This window comes from Chelon labrosus (genome assembly GCF_963514085.1).
Source record: "Chelon labrosus genome assembly, chromosome: 2".
Lineage (NCBI taxonomy): Eukaryota > Metazoa > Chordata > Actinopteri > Mugiliformes > Mugilidae > Chelon > Chelon labrosus.
The window spans coordinates 27,032,341-27,054,508 of NC_140338.1; the positions used below are offsets into that span (position 1 = coordinate 27,032,341).

Sequence of the window (22,168 nt, forward strand, 5' to 3'; positions counted from 1 at the left end):
TCATGCCTTGCTGTTCTCTAAATAAGACCACATAGCAAAAACAAAATAATTAATGCTTCGCTGTAGTGAAAATATTAATAACAACTCAATGGAAGGGAAGCTTAGAGAATAAATCTGGGACATGACACGTTACTTAAGGCTTCCACTTCCAAGGAGAACAAAAAAAGAGGTGACTGCAACATTCACCTATACATGGATACATAATCATTCGTTATTAATGCAGACCATTAAATACAAACATATCTTCTTCAAGTTTTCGTCTGGGTTGTTGCTCCTTCTTCTTCTTTAATGGACCTGACTGAGAACAAGTTCAACCAACTATTAACTATCTAACTAATTATCTTTTTCTTGTTTTTTAGAAGTTGTTTAAAATACTTTTCCCTTTAGTTTGGAAGTCAAACTAGTTCAATTCACCAGCCTTGTAGTCAGGTTGTTACTGTCTGTATGATATCCGGTCTCCCTGCAGCTCCTTTGCAAAAACACTGGCATGATTTTGCACTTAATCTACAGTAATCTAAGTCACGTATCTGTGAGGGACGTGGTTATGGCAGAAATCTTTAACGTGCACAGCAGTAACCTTGTTACTCACAAACGTGAGTACATGTGAGTTGATTGTCAGGAGTCCCATTAAACCTCTGTAAAGTGAAATGACATTGCTCAAGTACAACACACGTGTCATTTCCTTGTGTTTAAAGGATGATGTTAATCAGATTTAGTATATAATTCTCTTTTTTAATGATTCATCTGCGAATAGTGGCATTAGCTACCACATTGTTCAAGAAATGAATCATAGTAAATGGAGAATGATACGAGTTTTCACGTTCCTGGGATTCCCCAGACACATGTGCATGTTAACATCTCTTAATGTCATGCGTATACTTTGCAGAGAAATCTGTGTTCTCCATGAGAAATCTACCTGGTGAGGTCTACCCCCCTATTCATGTATAGAAGCCAGGTCCCTTGTTTGCCTGGTAGTTAACAAAGCGGCTTATTGGACCCAAACATTACCCGTTTCCTGAAGTGCATGCTGCTGATTGATGTTGGCTGTGTGTGTCTGTTTGAATCAGGCCCCATCTCCTCGATCTAACCCAGACCTGAAGCGAGCAGCAAGAGCAGCCATCCCAACAACTCTCCTCCGCAGTACAAAATCCACAGCTTCAGCCTCCTCAACTATGACAAGGAGCGAGTAGAGAGGAAGGTATTTCTGCTTGTTTTTGTCATGTGACTTTGACCAGCATCCACCTCTTTAATTCTTGTAAAGACTCAGAGGTGTGAAGGCCTGGTTGCTCATTACGCTTGTCTCTCAGATTGCCGAGTACCGAAAGAACCGGCGGGATCCCCCATCTGACCTCATCCATCAGCACAGAGAGATCACACACAGACTGCAGTGGCAGAAAGCACAGCTGGAACGAGGTTCTCCTGCTTTGCTTGCAGGTAACACACACAAACAGCCTTAAAGTGTTTACCATGTTCATGAATAACATGGTGTTCATGACCTCATAAGTGGAGATATTTGTACGGTTTGAGTTCACAAGTCATATTCTCTGATCAGCCACAAGATTAGACCCAGCAGCCGGTGAAGTAAATCTCATTGATGATCTCATTATGATGTAATGTTCTTCTGGGAAACCTGGCATTTATGTGAATTTATGACCACCTGAACTCAGTCTGCAAACCAGATAGTTGTGCCAAATATTCTCCAGATAAACGATGCAGAGCCACTCAGCAGTTCATATGATGTAAAAGAAAACATGATTCATCAGATCAGATCACATTCTTCATTTGTCACCAGTTCTGATGGTGACAGAGGACAGGGGTCAGCATGGACATCCCGACTGGTCTGCAGCTACACACTCGCCGTACAAAACAAACTATGATGCACATTGTGACACATTTCTATTAGAAACAGAATTAACTTCTTCAGCAATTTGATCTACAGTATCTCATTTGTTTGGTCGCACCAGGGTCAGACTTCACTCCTTTAATGGTTCAGTGCTGTTAATTCCAAGGGCCACTTTTTTGGAAGTTTTTTTTTTTTGGCAGTTTTGGAAATGCTCTGACCCAGTCATCTAGCATCACAATTTGGTCTTTGCCAAAGTCACTTAAATTCTTCCACTGCTTCTGCTGTAACTTCAGCTTTGAATACGAAATGTTCACATGTTGCCTAATACATCCCACCAATTGATGGGTGTCATGATAACGGTGTTATTCACCTGACCAGTGATTATGACCAAGTGGTCATAATGCTATGGCTGATCGATGTACGCAACTCCACGTGTTGTAACTTACAAGTTCCATTTGAGGCCAGAAAGAATACATATGTACATGTGTGTATCCAACTAACCTTTGTGTGTGTACTGTATGTGTCAGCCTCTAAGCATGTAACCAACATTTCCCCTCACCATCTGTGCAGAGTATGAGAATGTGCTGCGACGATTCGTCCAAGCACTTTCCGAGTCTGTGAAAAAATTTTCCAGCCAAGGCAACAGGGTGAGTACATGGTCAGGTTTGACTTTTACTGGACAAAGAAAGCTGCTCCTCACTTTTCTGTGTGTGTCTTATTGTGAAATGTCTTTATTTTCTTTCTATAGGAAGCAGCCAAGGACTCACTGGGCAGGCTGAAGATGGTAGAGAGTGAGGTACGGGATGCTATTTATAGGATGTTGTAAAATGTGTGTAAATTCAGCATATGTAACGAGTTTCCTCCTTTCTGTGCTTCAGCTGGAATCCCTGAAAAGAAAGCGAACTGGATGAGAGCAGCATAAGGAAGTGGAGGCTTGGCTGGAGTACTGTTATCTCGCTCTTTCTCATACACACTCGTATATACAGACGCTACAGTGGGTACATAAGCACCTTTAGCATGATGCTATGCTGCTCATGTGTAAGACAGCTGCATGAACCCGCCTGCTAATTCTATTAACCGTTCCTTGTATAACAAACATGTGGTCAGTCACCTGCCACAATACTTAAAAATGGAACCACGAAAAGGGACTCAGAAATTAAAGACAGCATTAAAATGTGTAAGAGTTAAGTGAGATGCAGACTTATTTGCACTTAAACAAGACAAACACTACGAAAAAAAGTACAGCTCTACAGATTTACAGATTTTTTTTATTCCAATCTTTCCTGTTGGTGAGGATACACAGCTAAACGTTTAACAGCTGACACCAGTCTTTTGGTGTCCAGACATGACCAAAAATATGTGCGTGCTTGTGCTCCGAGGTGTGTTTAACCACCAGACAGAGGTGACTTTAACCCTTTTCCCTGTATTTTATGTGTGTAATGAGCTTAATCTAATCTGTCTGCTCCAGTGTTCCCAGATTACAGTAATCTGCTCCGTTTGGAGTGCTGTGATATGGGAATAAAATAAAAAAAAATTAAAAAACGGGGCTTCGGGGTGCCACAGCCTACATCCCATAATGAGGGATTAGTGTTTATGTCACCAAGGAGACGACTAGATCAGACGTAGAGTCGCCTTTGGGGGCTGGGAACAGGGGGTGTTAACAGTGTGCCATGAATGCGGTAGAAGCTTAGCTTTGCAAAGGGATCGCTGCTCCTTCTTCCTCGTCAGCTGTTTCTTCTTTGTTGTCTTCCTCATCTCCACTTTCTTCACACTAATTCCTTTGCAATATATTCAGAGATTATTCAGACCGCCACTTTAAACTCCAACACAATATTAAGTCCATTGTGCTGTCGATTAGAAAATAATTAACAGCTGCTGCGTCAGATTTTGGTGGAGCCAGTTTACAAAAAACAGACTCTGTCCCGCTGAGCTCTCCATTGGCAGCACAATGGATGCTGAAAAGTCTGCCCACAGGAAGAGAACCCAATATGTGTCAGTGTGGCCGGGTAATTGCTCATTTCTATTTCTGTTCCCCTGCAGACGTCCCTGTCATGGGCATCCATATCAGTCCTCTCTACCTTTACACATACATGAAGTCGACAGAACCGGTAAAACTTTGTAACAAATGCGGATGCACTGGAAATAATCATTTGCCACAACACTCAATGTACAAAAACACGTAACTTGACAAATGTGCCACGTTGCTGCCTTCACAGCAGCACAAGTGTTTGACAACCTGCTAACAACACGTTCTGTTGATCCATGTTGATTGCATCCAGCCAGGATGTAGCAGACTACTTCAGATGAAACACATGTTTATGACTCTACAGTGCTGAGGATTTCTAACGCCACTAATAGTTTTTAAGTCATGTGACACATCAGGATGATAATCATGTGTTTGCACTAATCTTCCTGCTGCTTCTCTGCATTAGTGAATAATCCTGGTTAAAGTTGGCCTTCCCTAGTCTGATGTGATTTTATGTAACCAAAAGAGGACATCCTCTGACTCTTTGTAAATGTTAAATGTTATGGAGCTTTTGATCACCTCATGTTTTTAGAGGCATTATGAAATTAGGCCTAATGAGGGAGTCAGTCAAACTTCTTCTCCTTCAAGTCACTACCACTTTGCATTTTTGCAGATTTTGTTTGGATGCAGCACTGTTTCAAGTTCTTCCAATCAGCCAAATTTTAGTGTGGCACAAAAATATGTTTGAAGGCTCAGCCAGTACAGATTTAAATATAGATACAGATATTGGAAAAGTTTAATTTTAAAGTAATGTAAATTTGATCATAGAAACTCAGTAGATTATACAATATAAGTAATTGTCAAGGGTCTGTCAATGGTTTTTCACACTGATTAGCCCATTAGCTGCCTTAAACAAAAAATTTAAATAAAAATTTAGGCTCCAACTAATTATTATTTTCAATATTGACAATTCCTCCATTTGGTTTCTGGTCCATGAATGGCGGTACAATCCAACACTAAAACGCAGCAGCTTCTTGTTCGAGTTTTCTTGAAGATGTTTCATCCAAGCAGCTTCAGTGGGTGGGGAAATTAGTTTTTCACTAAAAACATCTGTGGCTCAGGTTGTTGCCTTAGAGATTTTTCCACAATTAGTGGTAGCCGTCAGTGGCTAAAACTCGTCAAGTGGAATAACACGACACCACCAGATTGATCTGAACGAATTCCTCAAGTTGCAGGTGAACATTGGCTTGTTAACAGTGAGTCTCGGGTGGACACCACCCACAGATGTTCCTGATAAAACTCTACGCTAGTCATTTAAAACAGAAGAAGCCGCTTAGATGAGTTGTGAAATGTCAACAACTCCTTTGTTTTAGCTTTGTTTTATGTATATACCTCTTTCTTCTTTTATTGAACCACCAGTTTACAGCTCTGAGATATTCAGTCTACCATCGTACAAGACAACAGACTGACAGTTGAGAGGTTGGAATTAAGTTAAACATTTAATGATTTGGCTTGAAAAATTACCAAAATAATTAATTGCATCGTGTCAGATGTATAAATCGGCCTGACGAGGTTTCCAGAAAGATGAGCTGTAATGGAAAGTAAATGGGACTCTGTAGCAGCAGCTGCACGTTTTAGCCCACACAAAAAAGTGCAACTGCGCCGCACCCCTTTAACCCCATGTCACCCCAAACACACTCCAGCCGCATCACCCCACTCCTTAAATAACCTCGTGGCCTCTGAGGCCGCCCCGTTGTTGTGGCAACAAGCTCATCAGCATTCAATGCGGTAGGTGGACGGTCAGGACCGAGGCAAAGGGACATATTGTTAAAGTTTGTCCTGCTGGTGACTCACACTCCTTTCCCAGATTTACACTCCTTCTTGTTTTTTTAATTGTTCAGCTCTTCTTCTTTGTCTGTAATCCGTTTACTCCCATGCTTTATCACTATATTGTTCGATCTTTTCTCCTAATCAGCAGGAGTAAAAATATATCAATGTATTGTTGTTTTTTTTAATCTGTTCGTTCATGGAAGGGCAATCAGTACAAATGTAATATTTATATACGGTAAATATGCAGCATTATATGCGCCGTCTCTATTTTTAAGTGTATGTCATGATGATTGGTGCAGCTTGATATGGGAATGTATGACGGCCTGATTGTTGAGGCTTTATTATCTTATGTGTGAGGCCGTTGTCGACATGAATAAAATGGTGAAAGAGTTTATTGTTGTCATCTTTTTATTGTATTTCTAATTTCACAATAACTGATTTTGAAATTTTGACACCGAAATGTTGATGTTACTTCTGTAAAATGTGGCTTAATAAATGTGATGGCGAGGTCGATTGAACAGGCAGCATTTGTTCATGTTTTGCCATCATAAATTAAATGTGAATTATTTCTTAACGTGCAAGAGGACAGTTGCGGCTTCAATTCTTCGTGATTGGTTTGTAGAGGTTCATTTAAACCAAAAAAAATACAATTTTGAATAAAATATATGGGTTGTTGCACACATAGAGGCTGGCTTTGTGGGAGGAAGTGACACCAAAACGCAATAAAGTCTAAGACAAAAATAGCCCTCTTTCTCCAGACTGTGCTCGCTGTTGTTGGGGGAAGCTCGCTTCTCTGGTGTTATGCTAATAAAGTGTTTGAGTGTGAAATTTCCCCAGACAAAAGCGGGGCAAGGATGAGAGGGGGGATGGTGCTCACAAACGGAGGAGGGGAGAGTCCTGATGAAATTGGACAACCCGCGGGACTCTGGTGGGCGTGGCCACCGATGACAGGGCTTCCTGCTCGGGTGAACACGTGGTTCCGTGTCTGCCTTCCTGCTTGTCTGTCAGCGTGTGAAGGTTTCCAGCCCTTCTCTCACTCCTCTCCCTTTTATCCTCCCATAGAGCAGAGGCAGATCTTCTCCTCTTTTTACTCCGTCCCACCCGCTCCTCCTCTTCCTCCTCCTCCTCCTCTTCCTCCTCCCTCTCTTGGTTCCTTCTTCTTCTCTCTGCGACGGCTCCCGGGACTGCCGACAGCCAGGCCGCGGTCACTCCAACGTGTTTCCGCTCAGAGACGCACAGAGGGAGTGTGTGCATGTGTGAAAGCGTGTGTGTGTGTGTGTTGGAGAGTGCGAGTGGGTGAGTGCGTGTGCGCGCACCCGCCTGTAACCGGTCCATCCGTGTTATCCCCCCTCCCTCCCCTCCCACTATCCTGCCTCATCTCTCGGTCATGACGCTGGAAGCGATCCGCTACCGGTCCGGGTCTTTGCAGATCCTCAACCAGCTGCTGCTGCCACACCAGACCGTGTACGATGACATCAAATCGGTGCAGGACGCTTACGAGGCCATCAAGTCCATGAAGGTACGGGGCTCCTCTCCCTTTTTCCACCCGCTCCCCCCTGCCTGCCCTGCACGCCTGCTGCATGTGCATTTATTCCCGTCATGCATGTGTCTTCTCTCTTTTTTTTTTTTTTTTTTTTTGTCGTGTCTTTTGTGCTCCGCCGCTGCACGCATGTGTTGCCGTACGCTCTCCGCCGTGATCCCGCTGTCGGCCTGTATTTTTGTTTTGGATGCACCTGCAGCTTCCCACAACCCTCTCGACTGTGCCCCCCATAAAAAACATCCTTTATTTATAGTTTTCACGTTATCATGTGTGATAAACTGGGAATCTGCACAGAGCCACCCACCCATGAAATATTCCCCCTCCTCTTTCTTTGGGAGAGATTATTGATGAATTATTAATGACCTTTGCCAGGGTTTTTGTTCGCGTTTTGGTCTTGTGCTGCACTCAGTAACACCTCCAGCTCAGCGTCTCTCCATCCCTGAATCCCTCAAATGCTCCAGTGTTCAGAGAAAGGCAGGATGTTCAAGTTCTTTAAAAGCTGGGAACATTTTCAGGTTTATTGGAGCAGGGGTTCACTCTTTTGTCTTCCCAGTTACACACACACACACACACACACCCAGCAGCTACTTGTTTGATCCTGTTTGTGTGTGAAGGAGTGAAGGAATGTGCCATAAGCAGGGGGGGGTGATGTCATGACAATGGAGTCTAATGACAGAGAAAAGACTCCAACGCAGAGACGATCTCATTTCAGTCAGGGCTGTCATGACAACTTTTCGCTCACTGATTTCAACCTGACAGCGCTGTGGTGGGAAGAGAGAGATTTCACGAACGCCGAATGAGAGATGAAGTTTGCGTGGAAACCGAAGGCGATGTGATTCTGATGACTCTCCCCTCTCGCTCCAGGTGCGTGGAGCTCCAGCCATCGCCATCGTCGGCTGCCTCAGCCTGGCTGTGGAGCTGCGGGCGGGCGCCGGCGGTGACGATCCTGTGACCTTCATCAGGGAGTCTCTGTGTCACCTGACCTCAGCCAGGCCCACTGCTGTCAACATGGGCCGGGCCGCCCGCGAGCTGATGGAGTTTGCTGAGAACGAGAGCATGGAGAAGAACTCGGAGCAGCTCAGAGAAAGGTGGGCTGACTAGAAGGATGTGAGAACCTCCCGGTTCATTGTTTATCATTTGCCATCGCTATGTTGACTATGGACACTAGTATTACACTAATAATAAGAATAAAAATGTCTCATGTAACTAACTCAATCAGAACAGACTGATGTGATAAGGATTTCTTAATCAAATGGAGAGGGGTGGTGGAAACCTCTGAAAATCTGTTTAATAGGAAAATATTTGCTTCAAATCACTGCGTAACCACTTGATCAGATCAGATAGTTTCTCTCTGGTTGGAATAAATCCATTCTTTCTGCATGTTTGTCCCATATGGGGTGACACGTTTCCGGGAGGGACAGAAACATGGATGTAGAAAAACAAGTTGCTCAAACAAATGTTTGAGTAGTAAACGATGTGGACAGCAGCGTCAAGAATGTAGTCTGTTCTGGTCTTCGTCTTCTATTTAACGAATTCTGTTTTGTCAGTGAAGTTGAGGACAAACTTGTTCATTGGATTTGCTGCCCAGCAGAACCACTTCGTCAAAAACGTTCTATTGTGATGTTTTGGGGCATGTAAACACATTTATCTTTACCATGCTGATCAGTTCTGACCAAAAGTATTGACACTAATTAATGCATTTGAAGGTACCTTTGAAGGTACTATCTACATGGGGCTGCCCCTGTAGAAGCTATAGTCCCCAATGCACATGCAGACCTCCTTGCATGTCCTTCCCTCTCTCCTCCCCTGTTACTTCTTGTCTTTCCACTGACTGCTGGAGCAAGAGCAAAGGGCCAAAAAATGACTTAAGGAAAAACAAAGTGCAGTGTGTGACCGCTTGTTTCAGAGCCATGTTTTTACACGTGTCTGTGGTTTGCTCAAGCATGAATGACGGGATACTTACTGCATCCCTGGCAGTAGTTTCACAGCAGTTCACTGCTTAACTGGTTCTAGTAATGTGATAGAAAACGCAGCAGTGTACTAATAAATGCAGGGAAGGAGAACAGCTTTGTTAATGTTTCATATGGACTCTGACACACCGAGCCGAGCCGTCGGTGAGGGTCCGCAGTCTAGTTTTCTGAAAGGTATATGTCCTCTCACAAAGAAGTAAAACCCATGCTAACAATCATGTCTGCTCTGTAGGAGTGTCACCAATTAAAAGTTTTTCTCCTGGATGGTTCAGATTAGCAGCTATAACACTCCCTGATTCGCTACCAGCTGCCGATGGAAAAACTTGTGAAAGTTATCAGTTCAGGGATAAGTGAAAATTGGGAAGCCCGCATATTGTACCTGCGGATAAACACTGAGTGTGAAGAAGAAATGCAGAGAGGGGTGTTATTCTGACAGCATGCTTGGCAGGCCTGCTGCTTTGACTGACGTAGTTTTTGCATTCAAACAGGAACGCTGCAGAACATTTATGAAAGGCTTATAGAGATGTTTGGTTATAAAAAGATTAGATTGAACAACTTTTGGGTGGAGTGATTGATTTTGGCTCCAGTAATGATTTAATAAGTAATTAAGATAAGGTTAGTTAGTGGCTGATATCCATCAAAGGCTGTTTGTTTTTCAGTCGGAATGTTCCAACCAACAAAGTAATGAAAGCTGCATGTGACTGGATCACTCGGGACACGTTTTAATACCAGAGCAGAACAGTCACAGCATGTTATGAGAGTGATTCACTTAAAGTACAGAAAGCTATGTAGAGTTAATATTGACAGAAATACTGGAGCAGCTGAAAGAATGGCGGGTCTCCTTTGCTCCCATTAGTAAAAGTGGTGCTCGGTGACGAATTAACCGCAGAGTTCATGGTTCATCTTAACTGTTCCTAAGAAAAACTGTGGATCTTTCACTGTTAAACTGTCAGGCAATTTATAATAACTTTAAACATTTACCAACCGGAGAGAAACAATCAGATCAAGTCCATGGAGGTACAATCACGTGTTTACACAGTTATCAGGCGCTAATATTTTTTTAGATTATCAAAGGTTTACACCCACCTCCTTCCTATCAGGCCAGTCTGTTTGAGGTAGTCACATGAGGAACTTTGACTCTGATCATTATCTGAACACTTGTGTCCATGTAAACGCAGCCAGTGAGGTGACCCAGCAGAGACAGTGGACCTTGTTCAGTAATACTGGATAGATACAGTAAACATATGAAAGTAAGGGCCACAGGATCACAGTGGTACATGATGAGAGGCATAGACAAAGAGGTGAAGTCACAACAGACAGAAACATTCAGCCATGATCTGACTGCAGACTTGATAGACACATTAGGTTTCGCAGTGGCAGAGAAAGCCTCTTCTCAATTCCCACCTCCTGTGCCCCCCCCCCTCCTACAGTGTAATTGCCTGGATCGAAGACATGCTGGAGCGTGACGTCAATGACAACAGGAAGATTGGTAACTATGGAGCCCAGCACATCCTGTCGGGCGTCCCGAGGGATTCTGTGACCATCCTCACACACTGCAACACCGGCTCGCTGGCCACGGCCGGATACGGGACGGCGCTGGGTGAGCCTGGAGCTGTGGGCGTGAATGAGAAAAGAAGGTGATTGTTAAATATCTGTAGCGCTCTAACTGTATTAGTGACTGTGTGTAGGAGTGGTGAGGAGCCTTCATGCTCTGGGCAGGCTGAAGCGTGTTTACTGCACGGAGACAAGGCCGTACAACCAAGGATCCAGACTGACGGCGTATGAGGCGGTTGCGGAAGGAATCCCCGCCACGCTCATTACAGACAGCATGGCGGCCCTGACCATGAGAGAAATGTCCATCACAGGTGTGTGTCCGCGTGCGGTGTCGCGGCTCATTTTCATTTTGTCCAAACTTTTTTCAATGCACCTTCTTTACGCTGTCTTCTCCCTCAGCTGTGGTGGTGGGTGCAGACAGGGTGGTTGCCAATGGTGACACAGCTAACAAGGTGGGCACGTACCAGCTGGCAATCGCCGCAAAGCACCATGGGATACCCTTTTATGTGGCTGCGCCCAGCACGTCCTGTGACCTGAGCCTGGAGAGCGGCAGGGACATCATCATCGAAGTGCGCCCCCCCGAGGAACTCACCAGTATAAACGGAGTCCCCATCGCTGCCCCGGGTAAGAAGTGATGGACGTTTAAGGAAAATAATAAGAATAAGAATAAGAAAACCTTTAATAGTCCCACAATGGGGAAATTGCAGTTTGCAACAGCATACAGAAATGACAGAGATGGAACAGATAATAGATATATTGCACATATTAGGAAAAAAGAGGTTCTGACACTGTTGAATGACAGGAACAGAAACAATGAGTCCAGTTTTGCAAAGGTTTACTTTTTCAGTCATTATTGAGGAAATAGTAGAGAGATGATGCATTCACTGTAAATAAAGTCAACCAAATGTTTCCTGAAGAGCATCTGTGAAGTTCAGGGTAGTGGCTCAGGCGGCCGCCATCTTGGCATTGGCTGACTCCGCTTAACTCTGCGGCGTGAAGAGGTGGAGCGTGAACGGAGCTAAGGAACAGCTAGCAACCTGTGAGGGCACCCACCTAATGTTAAGTCTATATATAATTTAAATCGGTGAGTTATATAAGAGTTCACCCCTGTACAGCTATCATAGATGGGAAAATATATAAAAGACCAAAACTGATTTTGTACCAGTCTGTAAACATATTTATTCCTGCATAGATTTGAGCGTTTAACATGGAAGTCTATGGGGATTGAATCGCTTATGGAGCCTCAAGTGGCCATTTGAGGAACTACAATTTGTGGCTCTAACCTTAGGCTTCATTTTTCAACCCCAGAGGTTGTCACTGCACTAAAGCCGGCACAACTACAGTTTATCGTCAGCTCCTGGTACCAAGAGGCATCAGGGCTCCACTGATTTTTAACATCTGAGTGCTATGATTTGTGGGAAAATATGTGCGCAAAGGTTTGAAATAGGTGATGAGGTCTTCAAGCACTTCACAGGTATTACAGTAGCAGAGCCCTCAGTCTTGACAGACTGAAGAGTTTGGAGTCTGTTAGAGTGGACTTTGGAGATGTTGAGGTGGATTTGCGAGAGCTGAGTAATTTATTCTCTAATTACGTTGCCATAGCTGAGAGGTGCTCTGTGACATCACAGTAATTAAGCTCATTTAATGAGCACACCAGCCTCTCGAGAGGAAGATATGTGCTTATACATCATTCTGCCCTTGAATTTTAGCTTTCCTCTTTCCCCTTTTCTCCCTTTGTCTAAGTCTTAAGTATTTTTGGCTATAAATCTAATTATAATTCTAAAATTAACAACCATCTGGTATCTGAACCTTAAATTTAGTTGTTTTTTAAAGATGATAAAGTTTCTAATTTTTAACAAAATTACAAGGGTGACATGCACCTTTAATATGTACTACGCACTTTATACTGAGTCAGTGTCATGTGCATACATAAGGTTTATTATTAAATCACTGCTGAAAATAGTCCCCAGCAAACTTGTTGTTTTCTCCTGGGTTTTTGGAAGGAAAATTGCATAGCCTTTTTAAAATGAAATGTATATGTACCTCACCCGAAGAGAAAACAATATAAAAGTTTGCTTTGAGCCAAGTAGATTCTTAAATCGTTGAAGAAGACATTCATTCATTCATTCATTCATCTTCTGTAACCGCTTGTCCTGTGAAGGGGGCTGGAGCCTATCCCAGCTATCATCGGGCGAGAGGCGGGGTACACCCTGGACAGGTCGCCAGTCTATCGCAGGGCTTTAAGAAGACAATCGATTACAATTCAGTTTAAAACCAAGGAAAAACTGTTGTTAACTGATGTTAAATAAATTCGGTTAATGGAGGGGTGCTTGAATTGATCAGAGAGGGCTGTGACATTTGAAAAAAAAAAAAAGGTTGGGAACCACGGGACGAGGCTGTCGTAGGAGAACAAATTGCCTCACTCATTCTTTACATTTCTTTCTGCAGGTATTGAGGTGTGGAACCCGGCGTTCGACGTGACCCCTCACCAGCTCATCACGGGAGGCATCATCACAGAGCTGGGAGTCTTCCTCCCCTCTGAGCTCCAGGCGGCGCTCACCGGCCGCCTCACTGCCCTCTAGAGCCCCTCCCGCTGGTCCGTGTGCACCACTGCACGTTCACGCCACACACACTGAAAGACACTCTCATGTCGTCACAGGACATTCACCATCACGGTTGTGATTTCATTTAATTTTCTTCAACTCACGGTCACTGTTACATGTCAGTGGTGCACACAAAAGAAAAAAAAAATCTTCAGTCTCTCACCCACACACACACTAATTCACACTAATTCTCTGCAGGGAGTCGAGCAGGCACACACGTGCAGTTTTCCTTTACTTTTAAATATCTCTCTCAGTTTCACCTTTCCCCAAGCTTTCCATGCTGTCTTTTAGTCTTTCTAACCGCCTCTGTTTCTTTCCAAATGGCTTCTGCAACAACGAATAGAGCTCAGCGGGACTCAGACCCTTAATTTCTATTTGGCCGACAAGTTTTGCTTTCTCAACAAAACAAGAACACTTCCAAAAAGTCGAAATTGCACGACTGATTCTTTAAGGCTGCTATCCACTTGTAAGTATATATATCCTTACTGGTAGTGTGTACATAGAGTATGTAGAAAACTAACCCCTGCTAGTAAAAGGTACTGATATTTTAACCAAATACGTGGCTGCTTTCGATTAAATTTGCCATCGAAAATGTTATATTAACATTTAATTTTTGTTCACTGTAGAAGCATTTTGTAAAGTCTAATCCAAATTTATAGCTCATAGAATTTAAAAAGGAAAAAAAATATATATCTCTCACATTTTAACCTGTGCAGAAAAAAATCTGAGCAAGTGGAATCAGTCCTCATTTGTCTGCTGAAGCCTTTGAGGATAAATGGCTGTATTTATACCTCGTTCCTTGTTTGCATCCCCTTTGTACTGTATCATACCACAATTGTACTCTCATAATCTTCTTATAGATAAACACACATATGTACATATCCTTACAGACCTCCCTGCTCTGTAAGGGTGGAATTATGTCATTTCAACCATAACAGCTTTTGCTTTGAGCAGGAGACATTTGTATTTCTGTAGTACGGCCATCACCTGAAGAAATAGTTCGCCCCATAATTAAGGTGTGGTTATCTGCTCATTTGCACATCACCCAAGTCGCGTTTATTAATATGCGTTCTTGTCTGTGCTTGTGTCCTTGTGGAGTATTGTACACAATAGACCAAGTACACAAATATTGCTGATTAAGTAATAATAGGCGTTGCCTGGAAACAAAAAGCCCTCTGCTAGACTTTTCATTGGAACATTAATGACTTTTAATCGTTGGGTGTGGACCCAATCATTAAGCTGCAGACCGCATAACCACAAAGTCCAAAGTTTTGTTCTTTGTTTCCACACCTGCCTTTCTCTGCCCTGTGAAAGGTATGATAGAATATGTTAATGTGTTTATGGCGCCATCTTGGCATTGGCTGACTGAATGTGTTTATAAGTTGTATGGCCATACAGATGTAAACAAATCTGTTCATTACACTTTATAGACCGACATTATGTTGGCGCTTAAAAGTGTTGCGATGAATAAAAGCTGGCTAACCTAAGAGGTTTACAAGATAAAATGTGAGATCAACCAGTTAAGCTGTACAAGCCTCAGAGAAAATCCCAAACTTGACGTGTGGATGAGCATTAGCTGCTGACTGTTGTCTTAATTTAGGGGTGAACTATTTCTTGGACTGGTTTGGTGATGCTGCCAAAATTCAGAATGTAACATTTCACCTTTTTTTTTTTTTTTTTTTTTTTTCTTGTTTGGGTCCAGACCTCAGACGCTCAGTCACTTCTTGCCTTTGTGCTCAGTTTAGAATGTGCTTTGACTGTTTGGATCAATCTCTCCTCATGAATGGTGTGAACATTAACTGCAGACTGGACATTGAGGACCACACAAAAGGTTTTCTTTCTAGTTGATGGTTTACATTTTTGGCCTGGAGTTCCTCTTCTCTATTCTGGTAAAAGATTAAAAACAAATGGGACTAAAGAGAAATCTCATCTCATATTGGGAATTATTAGTTTAAACTAGTGCTGAATCTATTTTAACGGGACATTGACAGAAAATTAATTAATATTTTGGTAATGAATGAATGAATAATGTTATTTTTCAAGCAAAGTACCAAGCAGTGACAGGTTCCAATATTTAGGCCTGTTTCATTGTAATATAACTATAAATGGAATAATATTTGGACTGCTAGTTCGACTAAACACGCTGGTTTAAAGATGTAAGTAAGTGACTGAGTAATTGAAACTAATTTACTTCAATCACATCCCTGACCTCGTCACCTGACAGTGACCTTGTATTCACCCATAAGGAAGATTTTGAACATATGTTTGAGGTCTTATGCCACAGGGTTTGTGTGTGATATGAGTGAACTCACCTGGCCAGTGAGTCCACAGGAGGCTTCTCAGAAACATCACAGACATCTGAACATGACACACCTTGTCGCCGTGCTGAATGTCACAGGGCCCGTACTGCCTTACAGGTGCAGCGCCAACGTAGCTCAGTATATGAGCTGACATGGTAACACGAACCGCTTCAGTCCCTCGGTCAGTTCTTTAATCTTGTTTATGTCGTGTAGCCAGACCGTCATCAAGCTTTAATGAGAAAAGGATAAAATCTTTGTAAAAACCATGACGTCCCTTCTCTCTTATCCATTACTTTGTGTCCCTCTCCCCTGACAGACTAACCAGTAAAGGCACCTAACTGCCAAAAATAACTTTAACACATTATATGTCGACACTTTTGTAAATGTGTGCTAGAATCCTGGTGAAATGTAAACCCTGAAAGAAACTCAAATATGTTTGCTTGAGTTTCCCAAGAGAAACCAAAGTAACACAAAAACCTGAAACACCTGGTTCAAGTTTCTGATCATTGGATAGATGGGCACAAAAGGTAGATGGGCAGAAACTGCTAGCTCTAATGTGCTGCTGCAAGCAGGCAATCAAAAACAATTTAACACTACGCTCTGCAATACCTCCACCAGTTACAAGGAAATGTTGGATTATATACTACTTATTTTTTCTTTTATTTTTATTTTTTTACAACTCTCACGGTCCTACGAGACCGCTTTACGGAACAGTTGGCATGGCAACTGGTGGTCGCCATTATGTCGCATCCTGTTTCTATAGTTTCAAATAACTAAAACGAAACTCATCCAAAAAAATGACACTTGAATTTGCATCAACATTATGTTAACTACCTTAAATGACAGAAACCATCACTGAAAAAAATTTGACATATATTTTAGCATTTGGCCCGAGTCCCATCCACTAACATGGAGGAGGTGGAGCTTATGACCTATGCTACAATCAGTCACCAGGGGGAGCTCTACTTGCTTTGGCTTCACTTTTGAGGAGCAGTTCTGCCATCTATCTTTATACAGTCTATGCTCAAGACCAGGACACAAAAGGTACAGACACAACTAGGTGACATTATAGATCTTCCAGAAACGAAGGCTGACAAACGTTGCCTGCGCCTAGGCCAAAACATTGTGCTTGAACACAGTTTGTGACCTTTCAATTTTGTTGTTTTGTTTACTTTTTCGTTTCTTGTCTTGTGCGCTGGTTCTCTACACTGAATCGGCTGCTGAAGGGTCCGACTAGAGCCCAAGGTGTGGCACTCAGTATAAAAACTACGACCCAACGCCAGAAAGCGGCACACTGTCGGCTTGGTGTGTCAAGGCCCTAATATGCATTTGATGTCCTCCCATGATGAGACAGATGTCAAGACGGCTGGCCACATAATATGTCAGTTGACCTTCTGCCTCCTCACACACGGCCCTGAGTTCATTCATTTAAGCTGATGACAAATACACAACTTCATTTTTCTACTCGCAGTGAGGTCCAGAGAAAACGCCCTAAAAGCGCTAATAATTGCAGTATCTGTAGTGTCATTATCCATGTCTGAAATGCTGTAATTTAATAAGCTCGCTTCTTTTTCACTTTCATGCTCCCCTACATCAATCACCATCATCATCATCATCTCTCTCTCACCCATCAAAACCTCAACTCACAAAGATGCTGGTAGGTCACACGCAAGCGTAAAAGACACTTGTGTATTTGAATTATTTCTTTTGTTTTGTACAGTTAAAGACATCATGATTTGTGGAGCAGTTTTAGTCGTTGTTCCAGACATATGTAGCAACTCTGTGGCCGTTAGACTCGCCGCATATGATTTCTTTTTAAATCTTTACAAGAGCTTTGTTTTTTGTTTTACCCTGTACATCATGGTTATAACTGTTTGGCTGTGGTTTGTTTTTTTTATTTCATGACATTGTGATTCCTAGTGACTAGGCCATTAGTACACCACACTGAGGAGGCCTCCTCAACCATACACACTACCTCTCCGTCTGCCTGCACGGACTCTCTCTGAATCTCTGAGATGCATGAACACAAGCACTTGGTGTGTCAGGCTGCAGCAGAGCAGATTGACAGATTGTACGACAGAAATCTGGATAAAAATTCTTCACTGCTCTATAATGTTTGGACATTGGACCCTAAAGTGACGGATAATTTGTGGCGGTATTTTTATTTTTCAGCCAAAGCAGCCTAGATTGAAGCTATTGGGGTTGTGGCTGAAGATCGTGTGCATTAAGCTACATGCTTTTGACGCAGCCACAGTGGAAAACCGCTTTTTAAAAAGATGTTATCTCCTTGAAAAGTCCAACAAATAGCTTATAATCGGGTGCCAAAATTCCAGCGCTGCTTGCCCCATAGTTTCCACATTGATTTGATCAGAGCGGGTGCTTGTGAATTATAAAGTGATCGGTGTGGCCTGCAATTACCATGGAAGGAGTGTTGTTCAGATGGCCTCTTTAAGTGCAAGTATGTTACTGTTGTTATTGATAATCACTTGATCTGGTTTTAATTTTGTAACATGTGGAAATAGTTCAAAACTGCATTTTTTTATATATACGTATATGAATATAATGCCGTAAAGTGCAGTCATGAATTAAGAGATTTCTCTTTCACATCAATACAATAAAAGAATAAAACCACAGTGAACTGACTTCTGTCTGTCATTTGTTCAACAAAAATATTGAAACGGGGATTTTTTTTCTCTGGACCAATAAACTACAGCTTTGGTTTCAGAAGCTTATTCCTCCATGATCAAAAATAACTTCTTGTATTTGTTTTTATATAATTGTCCACCAGTTTGACCACTCCACCATGAAAAATTCGTTCAGTTGCAAGGGTTTTCAAAACTCTTTAAATGACCCCACTATATTTCAGTTAGATTCAAATCTGGACTTGGAGTTTGTCCTTTCCATAACCCTCCATTTCTTTCTTTTTTTTTTGTGGGATTCTTCGATGGATTCAGTGGTGTGTGTTTTGGATCAGTGTCCTGTGGAAAGGTTCACTACAAGTTCAGCTTTAACTTTTAGACAGACACATCTTCTTCAAGCAAGCTCTTTAATGTGATGCAGAATTTGTAGTTGAATCGGTCACTGTTAACTGCTCACTCCCTGAGGCAGCGAGGCTACGCCAGACCATAACGTATCAACCCTCATTCTTAACAATTAGTTTGAAGCTCTCCTCCTCAAAAACTGCTTTTGTTCTGCAGCAAATGTGTCTGAAGTTATTGTGGCTAAACAACTCATCTGTTCAGTCCGCACATTATTCCAAAAGGCTTTGTCTCTGCCTGCAATGATCAACCTTAACATTATGACAAACCTTTCATAATTACTGGTCAAGTGAATAACACTGACTGGATTGTTATAATTACACCTGAAAGTGGGTGGGATATATCAAGGAAGCAAGTGAACATTAGTCTGAAGTGGAAAGATCTGAGCAACTTTGACATGGGTGAAGTTGTGATGGTTAAACAAGTGAATCTCCAAATCTGCAGTTGTTGTGGTGTTCCTGGTCTGCAGTGGTCAGGGCCCATCGAAAATGTGAACTGGCTACAGGTCATGACTGGCCAAGTACATGTCTGTCACTTAACTGGGAAACGGATGTCATGATGCACTATGGGAGGAGGCAGTGTGATACTTGGGGTGATGTTCTGCTGGGAAACCTGCCATTTATGTGGATGTTACTTCGACACGTACCACCTACCTAAGAATTATTGCAGACTATGTTCGCCGTTTGTGGAAATAGTATTCCCTGATGGCAATGGCCTCTTTCAGGAAGATAATGCACTCTGCCACAAAACAAAAATGGTTCAAGAATGGGTTAAGAAACACAACGATGTGTGTTGTCTTGCATCCAGTGGAGCATATGTGAGATGTGCTGGACCAACAAGTCCGATCCACAGAGACCCCACCTCACAACTTGCAGGACTTAAAGGGTCTCCTGCTAACATGTTGGTGTCAGACACCGCATCACACCTTCAGAGGTCTAGTGGAGTCCATTCCTCAACTGGTCAGGGCTGTTATGGACAGATCCGCTAGTCCTGGACACACAGTAGATGATTTTTATTTCACTAAATTCATAAATTTTTGTTTTTTTAAATCCCTTGGCAGACTTGTCAGCATCTACAACATTTTATTAGAGAGCTCTTTCAATGACCTGGCATCACACATATCAATAGCAAAGAGAACAGAGGTAAGTAAGATTCTAATATTTTGGATCTGTAATTGTACAGATGAAGGGTTGTATCTAATGTTTTACATGGCTATTTTGTTTCTGCAGTTCATGTCATAGTGACACCAATTAACCAGCAGGTGGCGGTAATGCAACGAAAGGGTAGTGCTGTAAACCACATTTTTATTTGTAAACGAAGAAGACACGCTGCGTGTACTTCCGGTTAGCAAAAATGGCTCAAGGTTCTCAAAAGTTTAAAGCCCAGCGCCCAGGAGCTTCCAAGAAACAACACCAAAACAAACAGAAAGGACCGAAGAAAGGAGGTATGAGTCTAATATCTTACTGATGGTCTAATAAGTCATAAAATAAAGGCGCGTGAGCTGTTTTAGTGGAGGAGCATCAACATGTGACGAGCATGGAAACAGCTCAACACGTTGTTTCAGAATCCTCTTTAGTAAATCCTCTTTATTACCGTGTATGTTCGCACATACGAGGAATTTGCTTTGGTGGTTTGTGCAGTAAAGGAAAAGTCAGAAGTCAGGTTTTGTCACAAAATGTGTATCATTCTCAGGAGTTATTAGGAGAAACCATGTATCCGGTACTGGTCCTACTACACCATGCATGTAAACATGTTGACTGTGGAGCATTTGCTCTGCAGAATACTTGACACCCATTACTTGCTACCTGGGCTTTGATTTAGTTTTGTTTTAATGTGATTTTTAATGAAAAGTTTCATGTTAGTCTAATTCTTTGTCGATTACAGCAAACAATGCATCGTACAGATTAGTTAAAATGACTCAAATAACATGTCCTCACTAAGCTGAAGCCAGGTTATTAGGAACACTTAAAAGAAAAACATTCATATACAACAGCCTTTCAGTAAATTGTGCTGTTTTTAAACCTCATATCCTTAAACTCTCAACATAATGAAATCTACTATATTGTTTGCATGCTTTGACTGCTCTGGTTGTACAGTACTTTGGTGCGTTGACATAGGCAAAGTTTAAAAGCACCACTAACCACAGCCCACTGATAAACTAACCCTACAATTTAACAATAACAAACTGAATAAAATCCATTAAATCAATGCACACACAGTTATTTCCTGCATAATGGACAATGGAAAAGAAAGAGTTCCATTAATATGTCCTTTTATTTAAACAGTGTGGTGATTTCTTGTGAAATTTTAATGTTGATGTGAGTCACTGTCATCCTGTCATAGTGCTGTTGGGTTTGGCTAGTTGATCAACACCAAAAAGACTACAGAGCTTTTTGGAAACACAATTTCAAGCATCCAAGTACAAATTTCCATCAGACATTACAGTGCTGAAGTTTATGATGGTTAGGCTTTAGTCCTCAGTCTACTATTCTGTGTATTATTAGATTGTTTTATCTCCAGTTGGTTTAAAACACTTTGTGTATGTTTGCTGAACTTCACATTTAGATATGTGACTATGCTATTGTGCTTTACTCCTTTAAGGGAGGGTCATTGCACCGAAGAAGGCGCAAGTTGTTCAACAGCAGAAGCTGAAGAAGGTGAGGATACGTTTACCAGAAAGTGAATCTAGATCTCACAAACCGTGAACACAGCCGTGAGCTTGACTAATTACTTAACATCACTCTCTTCTGTTGCTCCCTGAAGGGTCTAGAGGTTGCCATCAGGAACAAGATTGAGCAGGAGGTGACCCAGAAGGCGAGCTCCTCCATGCACAAGCCACTGAGCGTGATTAAAGGGTCTGAGGGGAAAGGAAACCCGGGAGCAGCCCGTCCTGGAACCAGCTCCAAATAGGACCAGTCATGCAACTGTGTAGTCTCAGGGCGTTGTAATATAAAGGACTTAAGCTGTGTTTAATTTAGAGCGTCACCTGTTTTGTTGTTTTTGCCTCCCTTATATTTAATGAAAGTCATCCTTCTAAATCCTAGATGTCTGTTTAAGAAGTTTATTTTGGGTGGTATGCATCACTAGTGTGAAGATCAACGTTGTTTGGACTAAAATCATATTTTGATAAGATATGGACATATTTTGAAGTTGATCTGGAGTTGCTCCATTGGGAACTGATGCTGCGGCAAAGATCTGCTGTCCAATCAAATCATTTGGGCGACCTTTATGTGTTGATGGACAGAAGAGTAAGAGCAGCATAATCATACACGCCTGTACTGGTGGAAACACGCCCCGTAATGAAATTCAAATCGGGTGTTGCCAGATTATTGTTCACACTGTATGTACTGAACAAGTGAGCTACAGTCCTGTGCTGTATTAGCAGGCTTTGTAAAATTAAAAGATGCTCAGCTAACTGTGTTTATTCTAATCTAGTTGTTAGAATCTTCACATATCACATTTATATTGCCTTTCATTTGGCTGGGAGTAGTGGAGAGAAACAGGAGGTGATGAGATGAGAGAGA

General features: G+C 42.2%; 2 protein-coding genes and 1 long non-coding RNA gene across 4 annotated transcripts; all 3 read left to right on the forward strand.

The window, feature by feature from the left end:
* Positions 1–1,019: 1,019 nt before the first annotated feature.
* LOC311498497 lies at positions 1,020–6,029 on the forward strand. Its single transcript, XR_014699412.1, has 5 exons — positions 1,020–1,198; positions 1,308–1,434; positions 2,414–2,490; positions 2,592–2,639; positions 2,722–6,029. It is a non-coding gene; the product is annotated as an uncharacterized lncRNA (long non-coding RNA).
* Positions 6,030–6,319: 290 nt separating this feature from the next.
* mri1 (methylthioribose-1-phosphate isomerase 1) lies at positions 6,320–18,229 on the forward strand. 2 transcript variants are annotated; one of them, XM_084574015.1, is made up of 7 exons: positions 6,320–7,158; positions 8,044–8,267; positions 10,580–10,749; positions 10,838–11,014; positions 11,103–11,327; positions 13,152–13,299; positions 17,258–18,229. In XM_084574015.1, exons 1-6 carry the CDS (start codon positions 7,027–7,029, stop codon positions 13,283–13,285), a joined length of 1,062 nt encoding a protein of 353 aa, XP_084430141.1. In that variant the 5' UTR covers positions 6,320–7,026; the 3' UTR covers positions 13,286–13,299; positions 17,258–18,229. The 2 variants fall into 2 exon arrangements, with proteins under 2 accessions (XP_084430141.1, XP_084430140.1); XM_084574014.1 differs by having other exon boundaries at positions 13,152–18,229.
* A 1,555-nt stretch (positions 18,230–19,784) lies between these two features.
* Positions 19,785–22,074, forward strand: cUnh19orf53 (chromosome Un C19orf53 homolog). The gene is made up of 3 exons (XM_084562141.1): positions 19,785–20,088; positions 21,246–21,301; positions 21,408–22,074. The coding sequence occupies exons 1-3, from the start codon at positions 19,998–20,000 to the stop codon at positions 21,552–21,554; spliced, it is 294 nt and encodes a 97-aa protein (XP_084418267.1). The 5' UTR covers positions 19,785–19,997; the 3' UTR covers positions 21,555–22,074.
* The last annotated feature ends 94 nt before the right edge of the window (positions 22,075–22,168 follow it).